Below are 23,317 nucleotides of genomic sequence, written 5' to 3'. Positions count from 1 at the left end.
ATATTTCCCATTGTTCATGTTATCATATGAGAAGTCAGTTACAATGCCTAAATATTACCCATTGTTAATGTTATCATATGAGAAGTCAGTTTCAATGCCTTAGCGTACTATTCCTTATTATTGTCTATGATTCTTGTCTCGCTTGACGGAGTCAAAAAGCGAGACATAGGTACTGTATGCTGTTTCCGGTGTCGGCGTCAACAATGTATTAGATTGTGATTAGGTCTAGTTTATGGGGGAACCACTATTGGTAAGTTACTGTTCATTGGTTTGCGGTTGAATGAATATTGGCATTTCTCATTTCTATAGAGATTTGTTGGTCCTCCCCCTCAATCACGGTCTATTGACTTTGATACTTTTGCTTAGTTTTTGTTGAGCCTGCAACTTTTGTCGCAGAAAGGTCGACATTGAGATAGTGATCCGGCGGCGACGGCAGCGGCTTTAACTAACTTCTAATAAGCTTTATCATTTTAGCAGGTGGGAGACCTGGATGCTTCATACTTTGTATATGGATGTTTCCGTTAGTCACATGTCCCATGTCCTTGACCTTATTTTCATAGTTCAGTGACTACTTGAAAAAAAAGTTCAGATTTTTTGTAATGTTAAATTTTCTCTTATTATAAGTAATCGAATAGCTATATTGGTAAGTGCGTACCATGCAAGGTCGTTTTGGTGGTCAAGTCCATATCTGAGATGCTATAAGCAATAGGTCTAGTATATTCGGTGTATGGAAGCACTGTAAGGTGTACATGTCCAACTGGCAGGTGTCATCTGACCTTGACCTCATTTTCATGGTTCAGTGGTTATAGTTCAGTTTTTGTGTTTTGGTCTGTTTTTCTTATACTGTATACAAAAGGTCTTCTATATTTTGTGTATGGAATGTTTGTAAGGTGTACTGGTCTACCTGGCAGGAGTCATATGACCTTGACCTCATTTTCATGGTTCAGTGGTCAAAGTTAAGTTTTTGAGTTTTGGCCATTTTTTCTAATACTATATGCAATAGGTCAACTATATTTGGTGTATGGAAATATTTCATGATCTACATGTCAGTCGCGCAGGTTTTATTTGACCTTAACCTCAATTTTTACGGTTCATTGCTCAGTGTTAAGCTTTTGTGTTTTGATCTGTTTTTCTTAAACTATAAGCAATAAGTCAATTTTATTTGTTGTATGGAAGAATTGTTAGCTGTACATGCCTACTTGGCATGGTTCATCTGACCTTAACCTTATTTTCATTTTTCAAAGGTCAATGTTTAGTTTTCTGGGTTATGTTAAGTTTATGTGACAGTTGTAATAAAGCTGTATTATTAGGACTATCAACATGATATCAATGATCAGTAAAGAAGGCGATACATTTCAGTGTGTGCACTCTTGTTATCATAAAATGTGTGTTTTCACTTCAAATGTTGTCGAAGCCTTCTAATAATTATTTAAATACTAGTACACTAATGTTTAGGTTACCATTGAAAGACAAGATGAACCATATGGAAATTGTAGTGAAGATACATATAAAGACGTATATGGATATAAGTATACTCGATATGTGAGTACATAACAATTTTTTTTAAATTAAAAACCATGTGTCAGTTAATATCATTTTCTAATATATACAAATGAAATCAAGTTGAAATTTGGGTCGTAAAACCATGAGTCGAATAATATAAGCAACATCCTGAATAAAAACAAGAAAAAAAGTAATTAATTAATTATTAATTGTATCTGTTCACAAAATATCTGATTAATGGGGCTCGAGGGTCTAGATATTATTTTTTTTAATTTTATATAGGATTTTGCTATATTTTTCTATAAATTGACTTTATCTTATACTCAATAAAAAAATGAAATAAAAATATGGGATCACAGTTCATTTACGCTCACAATCTGCCTTCGAAAGAAGCATACATTTTTGTTAATGTCCTTTTCTTCTCTTGAACTAATAGGCGAAATAACGGTAATATCGAAATAAAAAAAGAACTAAATTACAGAAATCGCTTAAATTTGACAATTATTTAGTTTATATACAGGTTATTGGAAAAGACCAATAAAAAATTTAGGTCACCTATGAGTTAAAAAAGATATTTCAATTTTAATGCAAAATCAAAGAGCTGAATATCTCTGAGGGGAAAGACGGCCCTTGTTTCTATTTCATTTTTTTTTGTGACAGTACTCTTAAGATTTGTAATTCTTTTCCTAAGAAAGTTAGGACTGAAAAATCTATTCAGTTTTAAATTTCCATTTATAAAGTTCCCAGTAACAACTCTCATCACAGGGATACAGGTACTAATATAAAAACAATACAATTGAAATAATCTGTGTGAATAGTTATCAAAAGTACCAGGATTATAATTTTATACGCCAGACGCGCGTTTCGTCTACATAAGACTCATCAGTGACGCTCAAATCAAAATAGTTAAAAAGCCAAACAAATACAAAGTTGAAGAGCATTGAGGACCCAAAATTCCAAAAAGTTATGCCAAATACGGCTAAGGTTATCTACTCCTGGGGCAAGAAAATCCTTAGTTTTTCGAAAAATTCAAAGTTTTGTAAACAGAAAATTTATAAAATGACCATATAATTGATATTCATGTCAACACCGAAGTGCTGACTACTGGGCTGGTGATACCCTCGGGGACGAAACGTCCACCAGCAGTGGCATCGACCCAGTTGTGTAAATAGTTATCAAAAGTACCAGGATTATAATTTTATACGCCAGACGCGCGTTTCGTCTACATAAGACTCATCAGTGACGCTCAAATCAAAATAGTTAAAAAGCCAAACAAATACAAAGTTGAAGAGCATTGAGGACCCAAAATTCCAAAAAGTTGTGCCAAATACGGCTAAGGTAATCTACTCCTGGGGTAAGAAAATCCTTAGTTTTTCGAAAAATTCAAAGTTTTGTAAACAGAAAATTTATAAAATGACCATATAATTGATATTCATGTCAACACCGAAGTGCTGACTACTGGGCTGGTGATACCCTCGGGGACGAAACGTCCACCAGCAGTGGCATCGACCCAGTTGTGTAAATAGTTATCAAAAGTACCAGGATTATAATTTTATACGCCAGACGCGCGTTTCGTCTACATAAGACTCATCAGTGACGCTCAAATCAAAATAGTTAAAAAGCCAAACAAATACAAAGTTGAAGAGCATTGAGGACCCAAAATTCCAAAAAGTTGTGCCAAATACGGCTAAGGTAATCTACTCCTGGGGTAAGAAAATCCTTAGTTTTTCGAAAAATTCAAAGTTTTGTAAACAGAAAATTTATAAAATGACCATATAATTGATTTTCATGTCAACACCGAAGTGCTGACTACTGGGCTGGTGATACCCTGTGAAGCTTGTTTCCAAATCCTACATTTTGAAATATTTGTAAAATTTCATGAATAAATAGGTTTAACTACAAAATGCAACTTTTTTAATTTAATTTTTTTTAAAGTGTTGACTTTAGTTAATAATAACTCATAAATTGGGGTGTTCCTAATTTGGAGGAAGATTTTCAAAACAGAGTTTTACAGAAAAAAAAGAAAAAAATTGTTATTCTCCCCAATCTCATGTACCTCCTCGGACTTTGATTACTTTGAAAGTTGTTGACCCATAAATTAAAATATTGCATGTTGATGTTTGAATCATCTACAGCAAACATAATTATGTTTAAATTTAATAGATACCATTTTTAATTAGTGCACAATCTTTGAGAATGATTTAATTAACCAGTGAAGGATATCCCTGCTTCTGCGTAGTGTGGCCAAGGATTTGTTTAGTGTCTAACTATACAAATCCTTGGTGTGGCATTCCAACAATGACGTCACTATACAATATAATATAGCTGAGACTACTATAACACAGAGATTGGTGTTATAGTAGTCTCAGGATATATTTTGAATATTTCGTCATACTGATTTTTCCGGATTGTTAAAGAAAAGTAAATAGTGTAAAGGAAGGCTCAATAAACGATATTTTCGATAGAAACAGAAGGGAAATGTGTAAAAAAGTGTTTAAAGTCAATCTATTCATTTGTGTCTCCCCATCTCATCAATCTCAGTAAGATTTGTTAGAGGGTTTTCAACACTATAAAAACAAAATGAAAGATGTGAAGGAATGTAACTCTGGTCAACCCCATAGGTGATTCATGGCTTGAAGCCGTCTTTCCCCCCAAAAATGGCATCTTTGCACCAAAGGGAGATAATTTTGAGCTTTTTCAATGATATCTAAATTTTAAAAGTCACCTGGCGCCAACACGAATTGATTTTTGGAAATGAGTTTTGTACCGTATGATAAAGTAACAACTACTTAAGGTAATAAATAAAATTTGTAATGAAAAATAAATGTGTAATTTTTTTCTGAGAATCTTATACCCTTAAGAACTGCATACTCATGTTTTGATGCTACATTTGTAAACTACACACTGTTGTTCATATGTAAAATGTAATTTAACAGTAAAGGCATTAGTGTCATCGGGTGGATAATGAATTTTAACACTAGATCTTGAACTGAAGGGGAGCTTGCCAACTCTGAAGAAGAGCCATATCTTATGATCACCTTCGTTTCCCCCTCCCATATCTCCCTTAATTATATTTATTTGAAGAATTGTCATTTTATTTTACAATTTTACTATGAAGCATTATTTTTAGCTATGTCAGACTATGTGTTCCCATAATAAGACCTTCCAAAAATGTGGCTGTCATGTACCAGAAGCGACGGAAATCATTCGTAGGCCGTCCGATGTAATTGAAGTATGTACAAATCACACAGGTATGTACTTGAAGAAATTGTTAACTTGAACACCGGTAAAAATATAATTGATTTTAAGGTTTTGTGGAACTAGACAAAATTAAATAAATCCTGTGATTTTGGTAATTCTACATCTTATTATGTTCTGCCTTGTGGATAACATGTGTGTCGTATTTATTAAAAAAAATTATAATCAATAGGTAGAAAATCGTCAGGAAATAAACTTAAGTACGTTGATTTCTTACATTTATACGAAATATGAATCTATTTAAGATAGTTAAGACGTATTTAATAAAATTCCGAAGTCATGTAACTGGCATGGTATGAAACATTAGGTTTGTCATCTTTTACCACATAACAAATATAGCTGGTCTGAAATGTACACTATACATCCCCTTATTAAACGGTGCAAACAAGTTGCTCATAGTAAGCTCTCATTAAATCTAACGTTAGAAACTAGAATTATATTACACATGAAGTTTTTATATGAAGATTAGAGGAGCATTTTGTAACTATTTCTTTTTACATATGACACAAGAATGCAATCTGGTTTCTACAGAAATATTTACATTGCAATAAATGTCTCTGCATGATGCAACCAACTTAGTTTGAATGTTGAACACCTTACTTGCAAATGCTCATATGAGCTTTTGCTTCACATAAACATTTTATCAGACCACTCAAACGAACAGCTGCTAATAGTTTACTCGTATGATTTTATCATCCAATTATCTCCAGATAGTGATGATGGAATTGTAATGAATATCAGAACAAAATGGGTGCTCCAAAATGAATATAATTTTTAATTTAAAAAAAAATCTTGAATAGCAAGTAAATTCACAAAAATACCAAAGATTTTTACAGTCAATACAAATCCTTGAAAAAAATGATTTGCGAGGAAAGTTCAAAACTAATAGTCCCTAATCAAACAGCAAAATCAAAATCTCAAACACATCAAACAAATGGATAACAATTGTCATTTTCCTGACTTGTTACAGGTATTTTATTTGTGATTAAAGTCATTGTACATATGAAAGCAGAGTCTGGTTACCAGAGACATATACATTGTAATACATTCGGAAAATAGTGGAATAAACCTGGTTATTTCGCTAGCTAAATCTCTTGCTTGTACATATGTATGACAGTCGTATAAAATTATATTGACATAATGTGTGAACAATACAAACAGAAATGACAGGTAAAAAATTCAAAACTAGGAGTGCAGCAGTCAACATTGTGCTATAAGTACACAACCACGTTATATGTAACAAAGAAACACAAAAAGGCATATAGACAAAGCACATTGGAAAATAAATTGAAGACAAGAATCCATTGATTATACCATGGAAAAATAACACAATGACAGGATGTTTAAGTAGAGTCACGTTAAATGAATATTAAAACATAAGATAAATATATGTTACTTTTTGTCGAGCCTACGACTATTGTCGAAAAAGCGATACATAGCGATCCTACATTCAGTCGTCGTCCTTTCTTAAACTATTCTGGATTTCTAACATACTTGAACACAAGCTTGTTAATGATCATAAGATACTATCAAGAAACAAATTTGGTAAAAATAAGCCTATGTATCCGTATTTTAGTTATAAATGAACTTAGATTTTCTTCCAGTTAACGTTAAAATGTTTAAAATTTTAATAACTTTCTTAAACTACGCTGGATTTCTACCAAAATTTGACTAAAGCTTGTTTATCATCAGAAGATGTTATCCAGAAGTAAAATTTGTAAATAAAATTCCTTTTTAACCTATTTTACTAATAAATGAACATTAAAGAATTACGAGATATTCATATTTTGCAACCGCCGTCATAGTTAGTATTCTAAGTTTTTCATATTCCCGATTTCCAAACTGTGGCAATTATAATACATGTTTTTAAACTCCGTTTTACAATATAATCTACCACTGTGTCTCACTATTAAATTTGCAAGTAGACATACAGTGTTTATATTTTTAACCGGATCAATGACCATAACAACATACTTCATTGATGAGTTTATTCTAAAACACCTATATTTAGATAGACTAGTATCTATAATACTAAAATTGCGAGGTCCAATTTGTCAGCCGTCATCACGTTAAAAGATCTTAAAACGACGAATCAAAGAATTCAACTTTATATACAACTTATATAGTACAAAGGTGTAGATTAAAAATTACAACACTCCAGGCCCTTTTGTTTTCCACGTAATTAATATTGCCAATAATTAAGAAGTTCCGGGTCGAGTCCGATACCGATACCAATAGTGTAATCACCTGTTACTTATTACCTTATCTGTACGTTCCGCATCTGACAGGGGCACCACCAAACAGTGTATGCAGGATTAATATGCTATATACACGGGTCATAATCACAGTATTGTAGTATTTTAATCAGTAAGACTTTCTGAGATAACAATACGAATACTAAAAATCTGGACTAAAAATAAGGCGTATGGGTACAGTTTTCAATTTGTTAGCGGGCATGAGTGATTCAAAACAGCGAATTAAAGAATTCAACTTAATTTATAACTAATATAGGAGAATGCTGTTGATTAAAAAATACTCCATTCCAGGACCTTTTGTTTTCCAAATAATTAGTATTTATCATGACCAATAATTGATAAGTTCCAGTTCGACGGGTTCAAACAGAAAGATTTGAAAGCAGAGAAAACTGTGTATCTTATAATCGGCATGATTTTATCAGATGACAATACTATTACTAAAGTAAGGCTTGCGCATAGTTATATACTTTAGTTCAGTCACGGACCCGCGATGTCACGGGTGTGTTCTAGTATGATAAATAAAGGCAACAGTAGTATACTGCTGGTCGAAATTAATAAATCGATTAAGCGAATCGGTTAAACTCCGCCCTGTGAAGTGAAATAAATCAATAACTATTACAAATTGTGTCTTTGATGGAAAGTTGTCTCATTGGCACTCATACCACACCTTCTTTGACTATAAATTAGTCCACTTTAAAGTCAAAGTGTGAAATGTACAGGTATTAACAACACAATCAGAATAAAAAACCAGAGAAAATTATTTAAAATAGATAAAGACGCTCAACCAACATGCAAATTATGACAATTTTTCTTTGTTGGCAGAACTGAAATGTATGCATGATGAGCGAAAAAGACAACAGAAAAGAAAAGAAGAGTGTGAATGCTTTAATCCTTGTAGGTATGTCAGTCTTTTGAGTCTTATAAGTCTTGCTTTTAACATAAAAAATAACCATCAGTACACTCACAATGTATTACTATTCCAGACCGTATGAGTATTTGGACTGTACGCGTAAGGTCTGACTAATATGTAGAAGTTGGTCAAATTTATTAGATACACAGGAATATAACAGATCAACATATCAAACTTATATCTCAAATTAAAAAGTTCAACAATAATTGGAATGAAAACTTAATATTTTAACTATTTAAAAAAAATCACGCTTTTTAATCTGTTAATCTCCTGGGTGCATGAATCTGATTGTAGTAAATCTTTACATTAAGGACTATCAACATAATATCAATGATTAGTAAAGGAGGCGAGAAATTTCCGCGTTCACGCTTGCTGTTCATTATGTTCTTATGGTTGTCATGTGATTATTATTCTTGACCTCATTTATGTGATTCGCCTGCTTAAAAAATCTTTCTGTATGCCCATGCGACAAAATGTCGGGGACATTTTGATTTTAATCATGTCCGTTCTTTATTGGCTTGCTGAGTCAAAATTACAACCTCATTTGATTCCGTACTACATTATAACTGTTTTATCCATTTCTTATTGTTTATTATAGGTTTTTTTTCTAATTTGATATTAAACGTTTTCGTATGTTATGAATCAAATAAATGTTGTCCCTTTCAGCTAAGTTTTTTGGTAATTTCTTTAGTGTCTCTGGTTTATGCATACAAATTTGAAAGAAGTATTTGAATTTAGTGTTAAACTATGTTATATGAATTCAATACATTAGCATTTGCTTTAAAACATACTTGTTCTATTTTATAACAAAATCATAATGTACATCCCTATGCAAAGAAATTAATAAACCAACAAGTGCTGAAAAAGCAATGTCAATCCCAATCCGAAATTTCTTCCTCACTAGCAACGAGCAATTTATAAATATTCTTATTCCCCTTTCGCATCAAGTAAAAACGTTATCTAAAGGCTTTATGTTATTCATGTCTGTCTGGTATGGTTTTGTCATTTGACATTTATCGATGACTCGTTCACATGGATCATTGAGTTTTAGTTTATATTAAATTGATAATGGAAATGGGGAACGTGTCAAAGAGACAACAACCCGAACATAGAGAAGACAACAGCAGGTCACCAACAAGTCTTCAATGTAGCGAGAAATTTCTGCACCCGTAGGCGTCCTTCAGCTGGCCCCTAAACAAATATATATACTAGTTAAGTGATAATGAACGCCATACTAAACTCTAAATTGTATACAAGAACTAAAATTATAAATAATACAAGACTAACAAAGTTCAGAGGCTCCTTACTTGGGACAGGCTCAGAAATGCGGCGGGGTTAAACATGTTTATGAGATCTCAACCCTCCCAATATACCTCTAGCCAATGCAGAAAAGTACACGCATAACAACACGCACATTAAAATTCAGTTCAAGAGAAGTCCAAGTCTGATGTTAGAAGATGTAACCAAAGAAAAAAACCAAAATGACAATAATACATAAATAACATCATACTACTAGCAGTTAACTGACATGCCAGCTCAAGACTTCAATTTAACTGAATGAAAGATTATGTTTTCATCATATGAATATCAGGCACAATCCTTTCCGTGAGGGTTTTAGTATCATACCATCATAACATATATGAGAAGAACATAACCCGTGTCATGCCAACAACTGGTCTTTAACTCTTTACCATTCGGCAAAAATTGCACTTTTTTTGCCGCAGAGGAACGATCAAATTTCAATCATTCATAACTTTCATATTACTGTTTGTAGACTTATCAACTAAGATTTTTTATTGAAAATAGTTTTTCAGTAATTTTAATGACCGGTTTGTAATTTTTTTTGTCATGTTTGATCACGTGATAATCAGTCCGATGTCACGTGACAACAACAAAAAAATCGGAAAATTGTATAAAATTTCGATTCAAAATGTAATTTTTTGAAGTTTATTTATAGAAATAGTATCAACAGAGCATTCAAATACAATGTTAGGAATAACATCGCCACGAAAAAGAACCCTCAATGGTCTATTTATGTGAGAAACAGCAATTTTTATAACCAAACATGCTATGTGTTGATTTGGGTCAAAATTGCTATTTTCGAGCTTTCTGGGTAAAAAACGTAGCTAAACTCTGCAACTGAAGTGCATCCACACTTTTATCCCTACAATCATTTAAAAGACAGAAAACAAAAAGTCTGGCAGCCTCAGCACCCCTTAGTTACCGAGTTGTAATATATTATCTTAATATGTATGTCTCTATTATTCTATAAACGACTATAGCCAAAAGACAGACAATTAACTTTGTCACAAGGAACAAAGCATTTTCAATTTGAATTTAGAATTAAATTAAATTCAAGTCAAGATGTTTAATATTGGTATTGGTTTTTGTCGAGCCTTCGGTTTTAGTCGAAAAAGTGAGACTAATCGATCCTGCATTCCGTCGTCGTCGGCGGCGTCAACAAATATTCACTCTGTGGTTAAAGTTTTTAAAATTTTGTTAACTTCATTAAACTATCCTGGATTTCTACTAAACTTGGACAGAAGCTTGTTTATGATCATTAGATAGTATCCAGAAGTAAATTTTGTTAAAAAACAATTCCCATTTTTTCCGTATTTTACTTATAAATGGACTTAGTTTTTCTGCAGGAAAACATTAAATTCACTCTGTGATTAAAGTTTTTAAAATTTTAATAACTTTCTTAAACTATTCTTGGTTTGTATCAAACTTGGACAGAAGCTTGTTTATGATCATAAGATAGTATCAAGAAGTAAATTTTGTAAAACGATAAATCCATTTTTTCCGTATTCTACTTTAAATGGACTTAGATTTTCTGCCTGCAACACATTAACTCTGTGGGTATACTATTTTTGATTTGTTCCAAACTTGGACAGAAGCTTGTTTATAATCAAAAGCTAGTATCTAGAAGGAAATTTTGTTAATATTTTGTACCTGTGTATCTGTATTTTACTTATGAATGAACTTAGTTTTTCTTCCAGTTAACATTACATCCAGTCTGCAGTTAAAGTTTTTAAAATATTTATAAGATTCATAAACTATCCTGGATTTTTACCGAATTTCGAAAGAAGCTTCTTACAATCAAAAGACAGTATCAAGCGGAATATTTTTATTGATTTTTTCCCGTCGATTTTGTTGAGCCTGCAATTTACAGCAAAAGTAGGCGAGACACTAGGATCCGCGGAACCCTTACAATTTTTTTCATTTTTAAAAGAACACACAATGTGGACTGGTGTGTAAACCAGGGGGAAATAGGGGAAATGGTGGGGGTTATTATGATTTAATGTCAAAACCAAGTAACACAAGTAGTAAGAAATGCATTTTATTTATACTATTTGGACTCTGGAACCACAATATGCACGTTTTTACTGGTATGGGCAGAAATTCTAAGAAATAGTTGCTGAAAGTTACTGACATGCTGACAATGTTCACTGTTTGTATTCGTTTTTCGTAGAATTTAATCAACACATAACTGAAAGAAAACAATCCATAATGAACCGATTTTTGTGGTTTATTGAAACCAAACACAATGTTTTGATAATTCAAGATTTACACAATCCTAAAGTTTTTTCTACTAAATTTTAGCTGATTTTTATGAAAACGATGATAGTTTAATTGCTTTATTTTACCATAAAGGTCAACCCCAAAATACACAACTGCCATTTTAACGTGTATCTGAAACTCACAGGTTTCATTTAAGCCCTTGGTGAAATCTGTTGATAGTCAAATTACAGAGAACTTAAGGTTTGAATCCAAATTTTACGCAAAAAAGTGCTTATGACCCGAATTCGGGTCAGAGGAACGGTAAAGAGTTAAATAAATGTGTTTAGTTCCTATGCAAAGACCCTATAAGTGAATCAATATTAACGCCAAAATATGTAATCTTTAATGACCTGATAAAAGTATCGTAACTATATCCCTATTTAAAGGTTTTGTAGCTTCTGAGGTGGATACTGAAATTTTTGTGCTTTAAAATGAATATTTCCATAAAATATTGGATGTGAAATACCTGAACGTGTAAGAAGTCTGCATGCTGAACTATATTTACGAATGATGTCCTTATACCGATGATAAAATTTAGTAAATGTTTTGACGAGTTTGTAATATCGATAACCATGGTGTAATAATTTTTCAGTAATGCATATTTTTTTTCGTTAAAGTCTTAAACATTCTTACTTACACGAGCGAATCGTACAATTTGAGATATATTAACACCGTAAGATGGTGACAAGGGAACTCCTTCATCTCTTCTATCATAAATTTTAGTATTAAGCTTTCCGTTAATGATATAGATATCATGATCGAGGAAAGGGCAGTTGTCATTGTTAGTATAAGCTTTATTTAGAGTAAGTTCAACAGGATTAAAAAAAATGGAAAACAACACGTTTTATAATATATTGCGTCCGAAGCGGTTTTCTGGATTAACCTTCATTAGGAACGCTCAAAGCCAAACATTTGAAATCCGAAGATGTATAAGTACCGAAAATCGTTGAAGAGTTATATGTCAAAAATACCATAAATAAATAGCCAAATTAGTCTAAAGCCAACTTTGCCTGAGGGAGTTGAAACCTTAGTTTCATAATAATTTCAAAATTTATAAACAGACAATTTTAGTAAAGTATGTTAAATCATGTCAGTACCGAAGCACTGACTACTGAGCTGATGATACCCTCGGCGACTGACAGTCCACCAGCAGAGGTATCGACCCAGTGATGTAAAAAATGGAAAACAACACGTTTTATAATTTATTATGTCCGAAGCGCTTTTCTGGATTTACCTTCATCAGGAACGCTCAAAGCCAAACATTTGAAATCAAAAGATGTATAAGTACCGAAAATCGTTGAAGAGCTATATGTAAAAAATACCAAAAATAAATAGCCAAATTAGTCTAAAGCCAACTTTGCCTGAGGGAGTTGAAACCTTAGTTTCATAATAATTTCAAAATTTATAAACAGAATAAATGTCTTTAGTATACATACTGAAATCATCAGTATTTAGAGCCAAAATGTCATCCAGATATCTAAAAGTATTATTAAATTTGTGTATCAGATGTTGTTTCGATGGGTTTTTGCTAATTTTTGTCATAAATTGTAACTCATAGCAATACAAAAACAGGTCCGCAATAAGTGGTGCACAGTTAGTCCCCATTGGAATTCCAATAACTTGACGATATACGGAATCTCCAAAGCGAACAAAAATGTTATCAAGTAAAAATTCAAGCGCATAAATAGTATCAAAGCATTGTCCAATTGACATAGTTCTTTTGTTTATTGCTACTAAAAATGATCTACAGGAGTTTGAAGACATATACTCGCATTCCGATTATTTAAATGCCCAGTTAATAAGGGATGTGAATTTTTTCTTAATAAGAATATGAGGCAAAGTGGTATATAGGGTAGAAAAATCAAAACTTTGAACAGATTTAAAATCACCAATATATGCATGCAATTCATCAAGTACTTCCAACGACACTCCAAAAGTGATTAATTCTTCTATTTTCAAAGGCCTTATTTGACAATTAATTATCAGGTTTTTTTATTGTACCAAGTGTACTAGTAAGTAAAACAGACAATTTAGTAGTTGAACAATGGCTTGAAGATGTAGTACACTATGATAATGTATAAAGTTAATCTTAGAGACTTTCAACATAATTTAGTTCCTCAAATATAAGTGTATCAGCGTATGCACTCTGTTGTATTGTATTAGCATAAAATCGAAACGGATGTATGCATAAAACCACTTAAGTTAAGAAATTCAATCGTAGTACTAATTTATCGTTGGACATGTGGAAATATCCGTTCGTAGGGAACACATCTTAATTTGAGTAGTTCTCTGCATACGGGCCCATGTGCCTAAATTGATTTTCTTTCCAGGGAAAACCAATTTTTGAAAACCATCAGTCACCGAAATTGGCCATCGGAAAAATATCTGGTAAGTATTATTCAGAAAAAAGTTATTTAGAAATCGAAAGATAAAAAAACTTAATGGTCTTAGATTAAGATGACAATTTGTAGATGTTGTACTTCCATTTAATAAAAAAAAAAGAAAAAGCCTCTGATATAATAAGGATTAAGACGATTAATGGATTTGAAATATATTGATATAATTGTTCGTGCATAAATGACTGCATTATAAGCCTCTAAAGGCTGGTTGGTATAAATATACATGTTAATTGACTGCTAATGTTTAGAATTGTAATATATTGTATTTCATGTATATGTACAAAGTTGTACTTTAAAAATAAAAATATCTATCTATCTATAATCGCCTCCATCCATGTTACCAGAGCTATTCCACTAGTCTGTAATAGGTTATATTAACAGACCTACAAGTTCAAATTTAGTTTGTTTTCGGTCAATTGGAATAAATGTCGTTTTGGGCGTCGCGTATGATGTAATAAATCTAAAAACTACACGTTTTCATTATTTTATGCGTGAGGTGATCGGTTCTGATTGAGGACATCGTGAATGCGTGAGGGGACGTGAAATCATATCTTTATATCCAAGCTATAAGTTGTTGAAAGTTGCCAATATTTGTTGAGATTGTTTATGAACACGTTGAGTGCATAAGTAAAATATGAAATAGAAGCTTGAAATAAATTTTGGGAATGTTGGTTTAATATTATATCTTTTACGAAGAAGAATAAAAACTGTTTTACTTTCTTGAATGATTCGAGTAAAAATTTTAATTTTCCGTATTAGCCCAATATGTATTTTGTACGAAAATAGTTTTCTCCTCTTTATTGTTTATTTGGGAAAAAACGATTGTGAAAACACAATAGTTGATGTTTGTTTAAATATTTTGATTTATACCTCACCTCACCTCATCTATCCTCTTCATGCCGGTCGGCATTTAAGGCCCTGATACATTCTTTCCATTTTACACGGTCTTTATCTTGTTCTTGCTGTAGCCCAGCTGTTCCATCCAAGTGATGTTCTTTCAGTCTCTACAGTCCGTCTCCAGGTGGTTTTGGGACGTCCAACTTTCCTCTTTCCTTCAGGTTTCCATGTGAGTGCAACTGAGCATATTCTGTTGGTATCCATCCTTAGTACATGGCCAATCAATCTCCATTTTCGTTCTATTATATCATCACTTAGCTTCTTTGTTCCAGCTTTTATGTGAAGGTTTTCATTAGATATTGTATCAGGCCATCTTATTTTCAGTATCTGTCTTAGACATCTGTTTTGGAAGGTGTTTAATTTCTTCTTGTCTTGTTCGGTTGTTTTCCAGGTTTCACATCCATATAGTAGGGCTGATGTGACTAAGCTGTTAAATAACCTGACCTTCGTTTTAAATGACAGTACCGACGATCTCCATATTTTTCCTAGCCTGCTAAATTGGGCTTTAGCTTTCATCAACCTGTTGTCCATGTCATTGTCACAGCCACTTTTTGTTGTTATTATTCCTCCTAGGTAAGTGAAGAAATCGACATCCTCTAGGTCTTTCTTATTCAAGTTCACATGGTTGTTATTTGTGGTGTTCATCCGCATTACTTTTGTTTTAGAGGTGTTAATCTTCAGTCTTATTTTGCTGGCATTCTCTTGAAGTTTATCTGTTTTCAGTTGTATGTATTGGAATTTGGAAGACAGTAGTTCTAGGTCGACAGCAAAATCAAGGTCCTCTAGTTGGTGGTAAATTTCCATCTGATTCCTGTTTCATGATCTTTAATTGTTTGCTTCATGACAGTTGTAATCAAGCTTTATATTTGGTCTATCAACATAATATCTATGATTAGTAAAGAAGGCGAGACATTTCAGCGTGTGCACTCTTGTCAATATTTTGATCGGTTGAATAAGAAAATTACGATTTAGAAATGTACATACCTTTTGAAGCGGTGATAATTACTCCACTCAAGCACAACCGGACGATCCTCTCACGTTTTTCATTGCAGAACCAAATTTTCTGCATGTGTAGATTACCAGCCGTGATAATGATCCCGTTCTTCTCCCTAATAATCAAATTTATAAGAAATGAAGTAAACCACGAAAGCAACAAGATGTGCTTCGTACCTGTTCAACGGTCAATAGACACCAATGTGATGATGAACAGGAATCTGTATTGCAAAAAATACATTTGATGTATAGTTTTGAGAATGCTTTTTAAATTCTGCTTGCTTAGTGGCTTAGGTTTAGATGATTTTTGTCATCGGATACAAAGGCACGCAATTAAGGAAGGGAGCAAACTAGATATGTCAGATATCATCCCATAAACGTAACAGAATACTAAGTAATGTCATACACAAAAACAAATAGTCGAGAACTTTAAATCACTTCTGTTATGAATATCAATAATGTGGTCATTTTTATAAATTTCCTGATTACACAACATTGAATTTTGTCGAAAACTAAGTTTTTTTTTATCCCAGGCATACAAGGATTACCTAAGGCGTATTTGGCACAATTGTTTTCGAATTTTGGATCCTCAATGCTCTTCAACATTGTACTTGTTTGGCTTTATAAATATTTTGATATGAGCGTCACTGATGAGTCTTTTATGTAGAGGTGTCACACATCAGCGTATTGCCCCCGACGTACGCGGGGCGTGTTAACAAGTCATGTACGCTGTCAAAAAAGCTAGTAATTTTTTATGCATTCCACCTGTCAATCATAGCTGTAACAAGCATACCTAAGCGTTTATCGGTCGTTCAAGAAACGTATGTTTGCCTATGCCTGGCGTTTGTCTAACGTAGATGGGAAGCACTCAACGAAGGAAAACAGTTTCTTGAACGTATTTAAGACGCGTCCCGGTCGTATTTTGGACGTTCTATTATGGGGTATTTGATAAAAACACACCCGCATACGATTAAGTTAAAGTCGAACGATCACGAAGCGTATACAACAAGCCCTAAACGTGTCTCAAACTTATATTAAACGCGCATGTAGAGTATGTATAACGTGCGTTTAGCGTATAGGTATACGCTATACGCAAGCTTGATCCTTGAGTTGTAGCGGTCACCAAGCGTTTACCTTTGTATTTCGACGTACTTCAAACTAATGTATACCGACTTTGTCAATTTTCTCTGTACGTTTGGTGCACGCCGGTCTATACGCCAATGTGTGACGCAGGCATTATTTAGATCAAACGCTCGTCTGGCATACTAAATTATATAAATCCTGGCACCTTTGATAACTGTTTAATTTTTATTAAAATCACAGATACTTTTATTTGTATTACTTTACAAATGAGTTTTATTTTTTAAACTGATCTTCCTCAAAGTCTTCTAATGGTCACTTGCTGTCAAATTCATTTTCACCGATTTGTCTCAAATTCTCATTGAAATTTTCATATAGGATTCATACTAAAACTTATATCGAAATAAAGTTCTAAGATGAACAACTTACGATGCATAAATTCAAAATTATGTACCGGCATTTTGTTTGTATTTAGTTAGTCTAGGCGCCGTCTAATTAACCATCCGGCTGACCTTCCGAAAACTAGGTCGACGGTTATACATGTACGACCCGTTGTAAACATAACCATAGACACAGAACTCGTGTGATTGGATTTTTCTAGGTCTGTTTAATTTCATATTACAGGTTAAAATAATGTGATAATAATCGTTTTTACCTGTATAACAATGAGTTTTTTTGTTGATCGAATCCGTCAATCAAATTGTTTGCTATTGTTACACTTTCAATGTTGTCTTACTACCTGAAACACGCCTAGCTGTTTCGTAACCCATCTCTATGAGATTCAGCTATGTGGTTACATTGAAGCTCCCATGAAATTCATGATGAATACGGATTTAATGATATCAAATTATTCACCTTCAATTTTTCTTAGCTTATTTTGACAAAACTGAACCGAACGGTCTGCTAAAAGCGAATTTTTATTTCACTATATCAATTTCATTAATGATTGGACCTTAAACAATCATATTTTTTGTTGTTATATCTCGTTTCTAGCGTCCCTTTAACATAATTATAAGATATTCATACAGTGCAAACCTAGACAATACTATTACTGACATATGCGCAATATACACAATACCATATACAATTGTATATACATGTAGATATCAATTAAAAGGCTTCTTTGTAAACAAATGTAAAGTTTTGTTTTGAAAAATTCCCTTTTTTATAATTTAGATATACGTTTGAGTATTTTATAAAACATATAATGAATTTGACAGCCAATGCCCCTGCCCCTTTAAATTGAGAACTAGGAATATAAGTGTAGCCTTAACATGTCAAATGCCGTTTGAAAAGAATCTACATTTGAGTTCCATGACATATACTCTTACTTATACTCTTTTACTTATAGTAGGCATGATATGTGATTATATAATATCTTTCTTTTCAGCAAACTTTGAAAGAAGGGGTATGCTTTAATATTAAAAACAAATGCTATGAGGCTTCACTTTATGATACCGAAGACGTCCAATCACGAAGGTATTTAATACAAATACATAGAAGATAAAATCTGATTCATCTCGATTCATTATATCTTTATCTCGATAACACGGAACTGTTATATGACGATCTCGGTATAATAATCCGAGATCTCCATAAAACAGTTCCGTGTTATTGAGATAACGATATAATGAATCGAGATAACAATTAATAATCCGAGATCTCGATATAACAATTTCGTTTTATCGACATAACGATATATATATATCTTTTATCGAGAAAACGGTAATGTTTTATCGTGATCTCGAATTAGAAACAATATTTTCAAATTTTTTGTGTGTGTCCCCTTACGGCCTCCGTAAATAAAAGCAAAAATGGTGAAATGAAGTAAATAAATGTCGGTTCTGGTTTTTATAATTGGTTACTACACATCAATGTCAATATTACTGTTTAATTAAGGGACGACATCAAAAGATCAATGAAGGATAAAAAACTTAATTCAAATAGTTTGGGGTGGGGGTTTAACTTGCTGCAAGTTTTGTTTATCCTACATCGATTTTACATATATGCATATATGGGTCAATAATTTTTTCCTAAGTTAAGTTAAGATGGGGGTAGAGGGATTATTAAAAAAACTATCTGAATTAAGTTTTGTATCCTACATTGAACTTTTGATGTCGTCCCTAATGTACTACATGTATCAGATGAAATAAGAGAAAATTACAAACTACAATTCATTTAAAATCTTTTGAATGTTAAATGTATATTAAATTCAAACCTTATGACAATGGCACGGTTTTATCATGAACCAGTATATAGTATCTTATATTGCAAATTAAAGATCTTTGAAAATCAAGTTGACCTTTGTCCTTGAACTCTATTACATCGTTATAAAAGAGATCTCGCATCGAATAACGCTAAGTCTCTTCCTTTTTGTTTATGGGTTGTATCATCATATAACTTTTTTCAAACATTCTATGATAGAAAACTTCTATTACACGGTACCATTTTAACCAAATTTCTCTTGTTACTAAAATTTTGGGAAAGATATCCGACAAGACTGCGACCTACAGTCTTGATCTCAATTTCCTTTTGTTTGGCCAATGACCTCAAAACTAAAGTTCCTTGGTCTCGATCAATAACAGATTAATAGTTACACATACATAGTCAAAAGCTATTTGAACAGGAAGAGAATCGAGCATATAATTTGTTAAAGGAATTTTGGCGATTATTTTACTTAACATTGACTCCAAAAGTATAAGGTTTAAATATTTTTAATTGGAATAAGTGACATAAATCGCTTCTTCTGATTAACAAAATACCTTTTTTAGTTATATCACATAATACGTTAATTCATACTTGTTTAAAAAAAATTGGCTAAAAACGTTACTCTCGTTTTGCATGAGGTCCATTCTGGTTGACCTTTATTGTTTTTTATGTGAGGTTATTCAAATATATCACCATGAAAACGTATTATAAAAATTCCAAAAACATATTAAATGTCACAATATCGTTTTTCGATACAAACAGTTTAGTAGAAACGTATACGAAGTTCCACTTATGTTTCAAGTATGTCTTATACAGGAAGAAAATAACATTTCTAATGTGTCACCAGATAGCTTTGGTCAAATTCAATTTTGAAATCCTGAGGTTATAATGAGCACTTCTGATTTGTTGGTCTGTATCTTTATAGGTGGTAAAGAAATGAATGTTCGATCAACTATCTAATGGACACAGGTATCTTGGGAAACCTCCGTTCAATAAACAATAATCAATCATTCATCAATAATCAATATTCAATCAATAATCAATAATCAGTAATCAATCATTCATCCATTATCATAATCAATCATCAAAATGAAATACCCGAGTATCATGGTATCGTAAAGATGAGAAAACGACACTTTAAACTTTGTGTCCGATATCGGGAGTAAATTATTTCCACTATTATATAAATTTTCCTGTTTTTAGTTTAGACTACGTTAAAATTGACATATTTTACGAAGATCTGAATTACGAGAGGATAGTGGAAACTCCAGAAATTGAGGTGAGTATGAACTGTTACGGGGCGCCGAATGGGACTCTTGTGGTTTTGTACAAAATTCAATTCTGTCATAACAAAATCATTTTTGTCTTACAAAACTATGTGCTACAGACTTGTTTTGTGAGAACTTCAATTTTGTGATGACAAAATTCATTTGTGTAGACAAAATTCATTTTTGTCATGACAAAATTCATTTTTGTAGACAAAATTCATATTTGTCATGACAAAAGTCAATTTTGTCTACAAGGTATGCAAATATAAACATATTTGCATACCAAATTGACTTTTGTTACCTGATATGGAAATTAAATCACAAAAGTCAATTGTGTAAGGTAAGATTCAATTTTGTGAGACAAAATTGACTTTTGTGAAACAAAATTAACTTTTGTGAGACAAAATTGACTTTTGTGAGACAAAATTGACTTTTGTGAGACAAAATTGACTTTTGTGAGACAAAATTCAATTTTATCATTTTTGTTGAGACAAAAGTCAATTTTGTCAATTTTGTTGAGACAAAAGTCAATTTTGTTAATTTTGTTGAGACAAAAGTCAATTTTGTCAATTATGTTGAGACAAAAGTCAATTTTGTCAATTTTGTTGAGACAAAAGTCAATTTTGTCAATTTTGTTGAGACAAAAGTCAATTTTGTCAATTTTGTTGAGACAAAAGTCAATTTTGTGACGACAAAATTAATTTTTGTGACGACAAAATTGACTTTCGTGAGACAAAAATCAATTTTGTTGAGACAAAATTCAATTTTGTTAATTTTGTTGAGACAAAATTCAATTTTGTCAATTTTGTTGAGACAAAATTCAATTTTGTCAATTTTGTTGAGACAAAATTCAATTTTGTCAATTTTGTTGAGACAAAAGTCAATTTTGTCTCACATTGGTCAATTTTGTCTCATAAAAGTCAATTTTGTCAATTTTGTCTCACAAAAGTCAATTTTGTGTAACAAAAGTCAATTTTGTGTAACAAAAGTCGATTTTGTATGCAAATTAGTTCACAGAAACCAAACTAAACTAATTTGAATACAAAATTGACTTTCGTCGCTCAATTTTCAAATTAGGTAACAAAAGTCAAGTCTGTGTAACAAAAATGAATTTTGTCATGACAAAAGTGAATTTTGTCCGCTGATAGATAATTTTGTATGACAAAATTACAAATTTGTAGTATGATACAAATTTTGTTAAACTGAACTCATTTTTGTTGAACAAAAGTCACTTTTGTCCGTACAAAATTGAATTTTGAGTACAAAACCACAAGAGTCCCATTCGGCGCCCCGTAACTGTGACATATCGGGAAAAGAATCGTTTTTTGACTGATTTTTATCAATCAAACTATAGAACTTGAAAACGAGTTCATGGACCCCTTTTCTAATGGCATTAGGTTTGATAATGTGTGAAGACTTTTTTTGCACCAAAGTTTATGGAATTCAAAACTGAGTCACAGACGAATCTTTTATTTTAAATAAGATAGACAAACAGCAAAAGTTTAAATTTCGTCTTCATTTGTCTCTTAAAGTAACACACGAAGGAATATTTGTCATAACATATTTTAATTGACTGGGTGAAAAATAGCTTGTATGCAAAATTTCGTTGTAACATCACCACAGAATCAAAACTGTATCGTTTGCCCTTAAAATCCTATAATATCCAAAGGCAATTATTATTATATTTAATTGAGTTATGTGATCTTATAAAGTGAGGATTGTTAAGTCTTTTTATATATCGTTGTTAAAGATACTCTTAAACGATTTCAATGGTCTTCACCAAACTATACAGTTGTCTGATAGAAAGTTATCCATCCGTGACACAAAATCAGTATATGCACAGCAAACCCTTCAATTCAATAATCTTTAAATAACTATTACAAGTTCTTTTATATTGATAGCGTCTAGTTTTAAAACCTGTATAACTTTTCTCTTTCCAGAATGCCCAGTTTATGTCAGATTTTGGTGGCGCTGTAGGCCTATGGATTGGATTCTCAGTTTTAAGTTTTTTCGAACTTATACAGTTACTTGTAGAGTGCATCAAGCTTGCTGTTACATGTAGATGTTTCAGAAATTAACAAAGGAGGCAAATCGAGAGAAGAAGAAAATACAAATCGAGTTAAACAAGACATAATTCAGAAGCCTTAATTGATGTGGAGAATTCAAAATGAAACTTTTCTTCAATAGGATCTAGATTTAACGTTTACAACAGATTATGAACTTATAACAAATCTAAATATATTTCAAAACGAACCGTGATAACATAAGACAATCAGCTGATCATGATATTTTGTAACTATATGTATATTATGTCTTACAAATTTTATACATATTTATTTGTATTCTAAAATAACTATATAAAATGATGTGTAAAATGTTTCATACACAACTCATAGTGCTCGCCAAGACAATTTACCGTTTTGAACAGCTAAAAGGAATTTGAGTAAATATAACAAGTGTTCATTCATCATCTATGTGTTTGTTGTTTTTTTACATGAAAAGATGGGGAATTGTTATTTTGTTTTCTTCAGACCTTATCTGTGAATACCTAAAACCTGACAACTAATAAAACTTGCAATAAACTTCTTAATAAAATCATTCGGATTGTGAATACATCGCAAATCTCTTTGAAGCAACAATCCATCTTCCACTTGAAACGATATTTTAGACAATGTTTCGACTTCGAGCATCATATGAAAACATTATTTGATAAAAAAAAATCATCTGGTGTATTAAAATTGGCATTGTTAATGTCCCTGAGCTTGCAATCCTTTCATGATTCATCTATCGGTTTCTCCTGACAAAAGTCGCAGAAGCTCGACATAGGGATAGTGATCCGGCGGCGGCGGCGTTAGCTTACTTCTTAAAAGCAACATATTTTAGAAGGTGGAAGACCTGAATATTTCATACTTTGTATATAGATGCGTCATGTTACGAAGTCTCCGTCAGTCACATGTCCAATGTCCTTGAACTCAATTTCATGGT

The 23,317-nt window shown here is 32.2% G+C and overlaps 1 protein-coding gene across 1 annotated transcript in view; it reads left to right on the top strand.

Moving 5' to 3' along the window:
- Nucleotides 1-22,800, top strand: part of LOC134724612 (degenerin unc-8-like) — a 45,301-nt gene extending 22,501 nt beyond the window's left edge. The window contains exons 8-14 of the mRNA XM_063587739.1: nucleotides 1,456-1,542; nucleotides 4,634-4,754; nucleotides 7,839-7,914; nucleotides 13,818-13,875; nucleotides 18,247-18,335; nucleotides 20,268-20,343; nucleotides 22,273-22,800. Coding sequence (XP_063443809.1) covers nucleotides 1,456-1,542; nucleotides 4,634-4,754; nucleotides 7,839-7,914; nucleotides 13,818-13,875; nucleotides 18,247-18,335; nucleotides 20,268-20,343; nucleotides 22,273-22,410 — 645 coding nt within the window. The 3' untranslated portion in view covers nucleotides 22,411-22,800. The remainder of the gene's footprint in view (nucleotides 1-1,455; nucleotides 1,543-4,633; nucleotides 4,755-7,838; nucleotides 7,915-13,817; nucleotides 13,876-18,246; nucleotides 18,336-20,267; nucleotides 20,344-22,272) is intronic.
- The last annotated feature ends 517 nt before the right edge of the window (nucleotides 22,801-23,317 follow it).

The sequence above is a fragment of the Mytilus trossulus genome, chromosome 7 (assembly GCF_036588685.1).
Source record: "Mytilus trossulus isolate FHL-02 chromosome 7, PNRI_Mtr1.1.1.hap1, whole genome shotgun sequence".
Classification (NCBI taxonomy): Eukaryota; Metazoa; Mollusca; class Bivalvia; order Mytilida; family Mytilidae; genus Mytilus; species Mytilus trossulus.
This window is presented reverse-complemented; position numbering and strand designations above follow the sequence as displayed.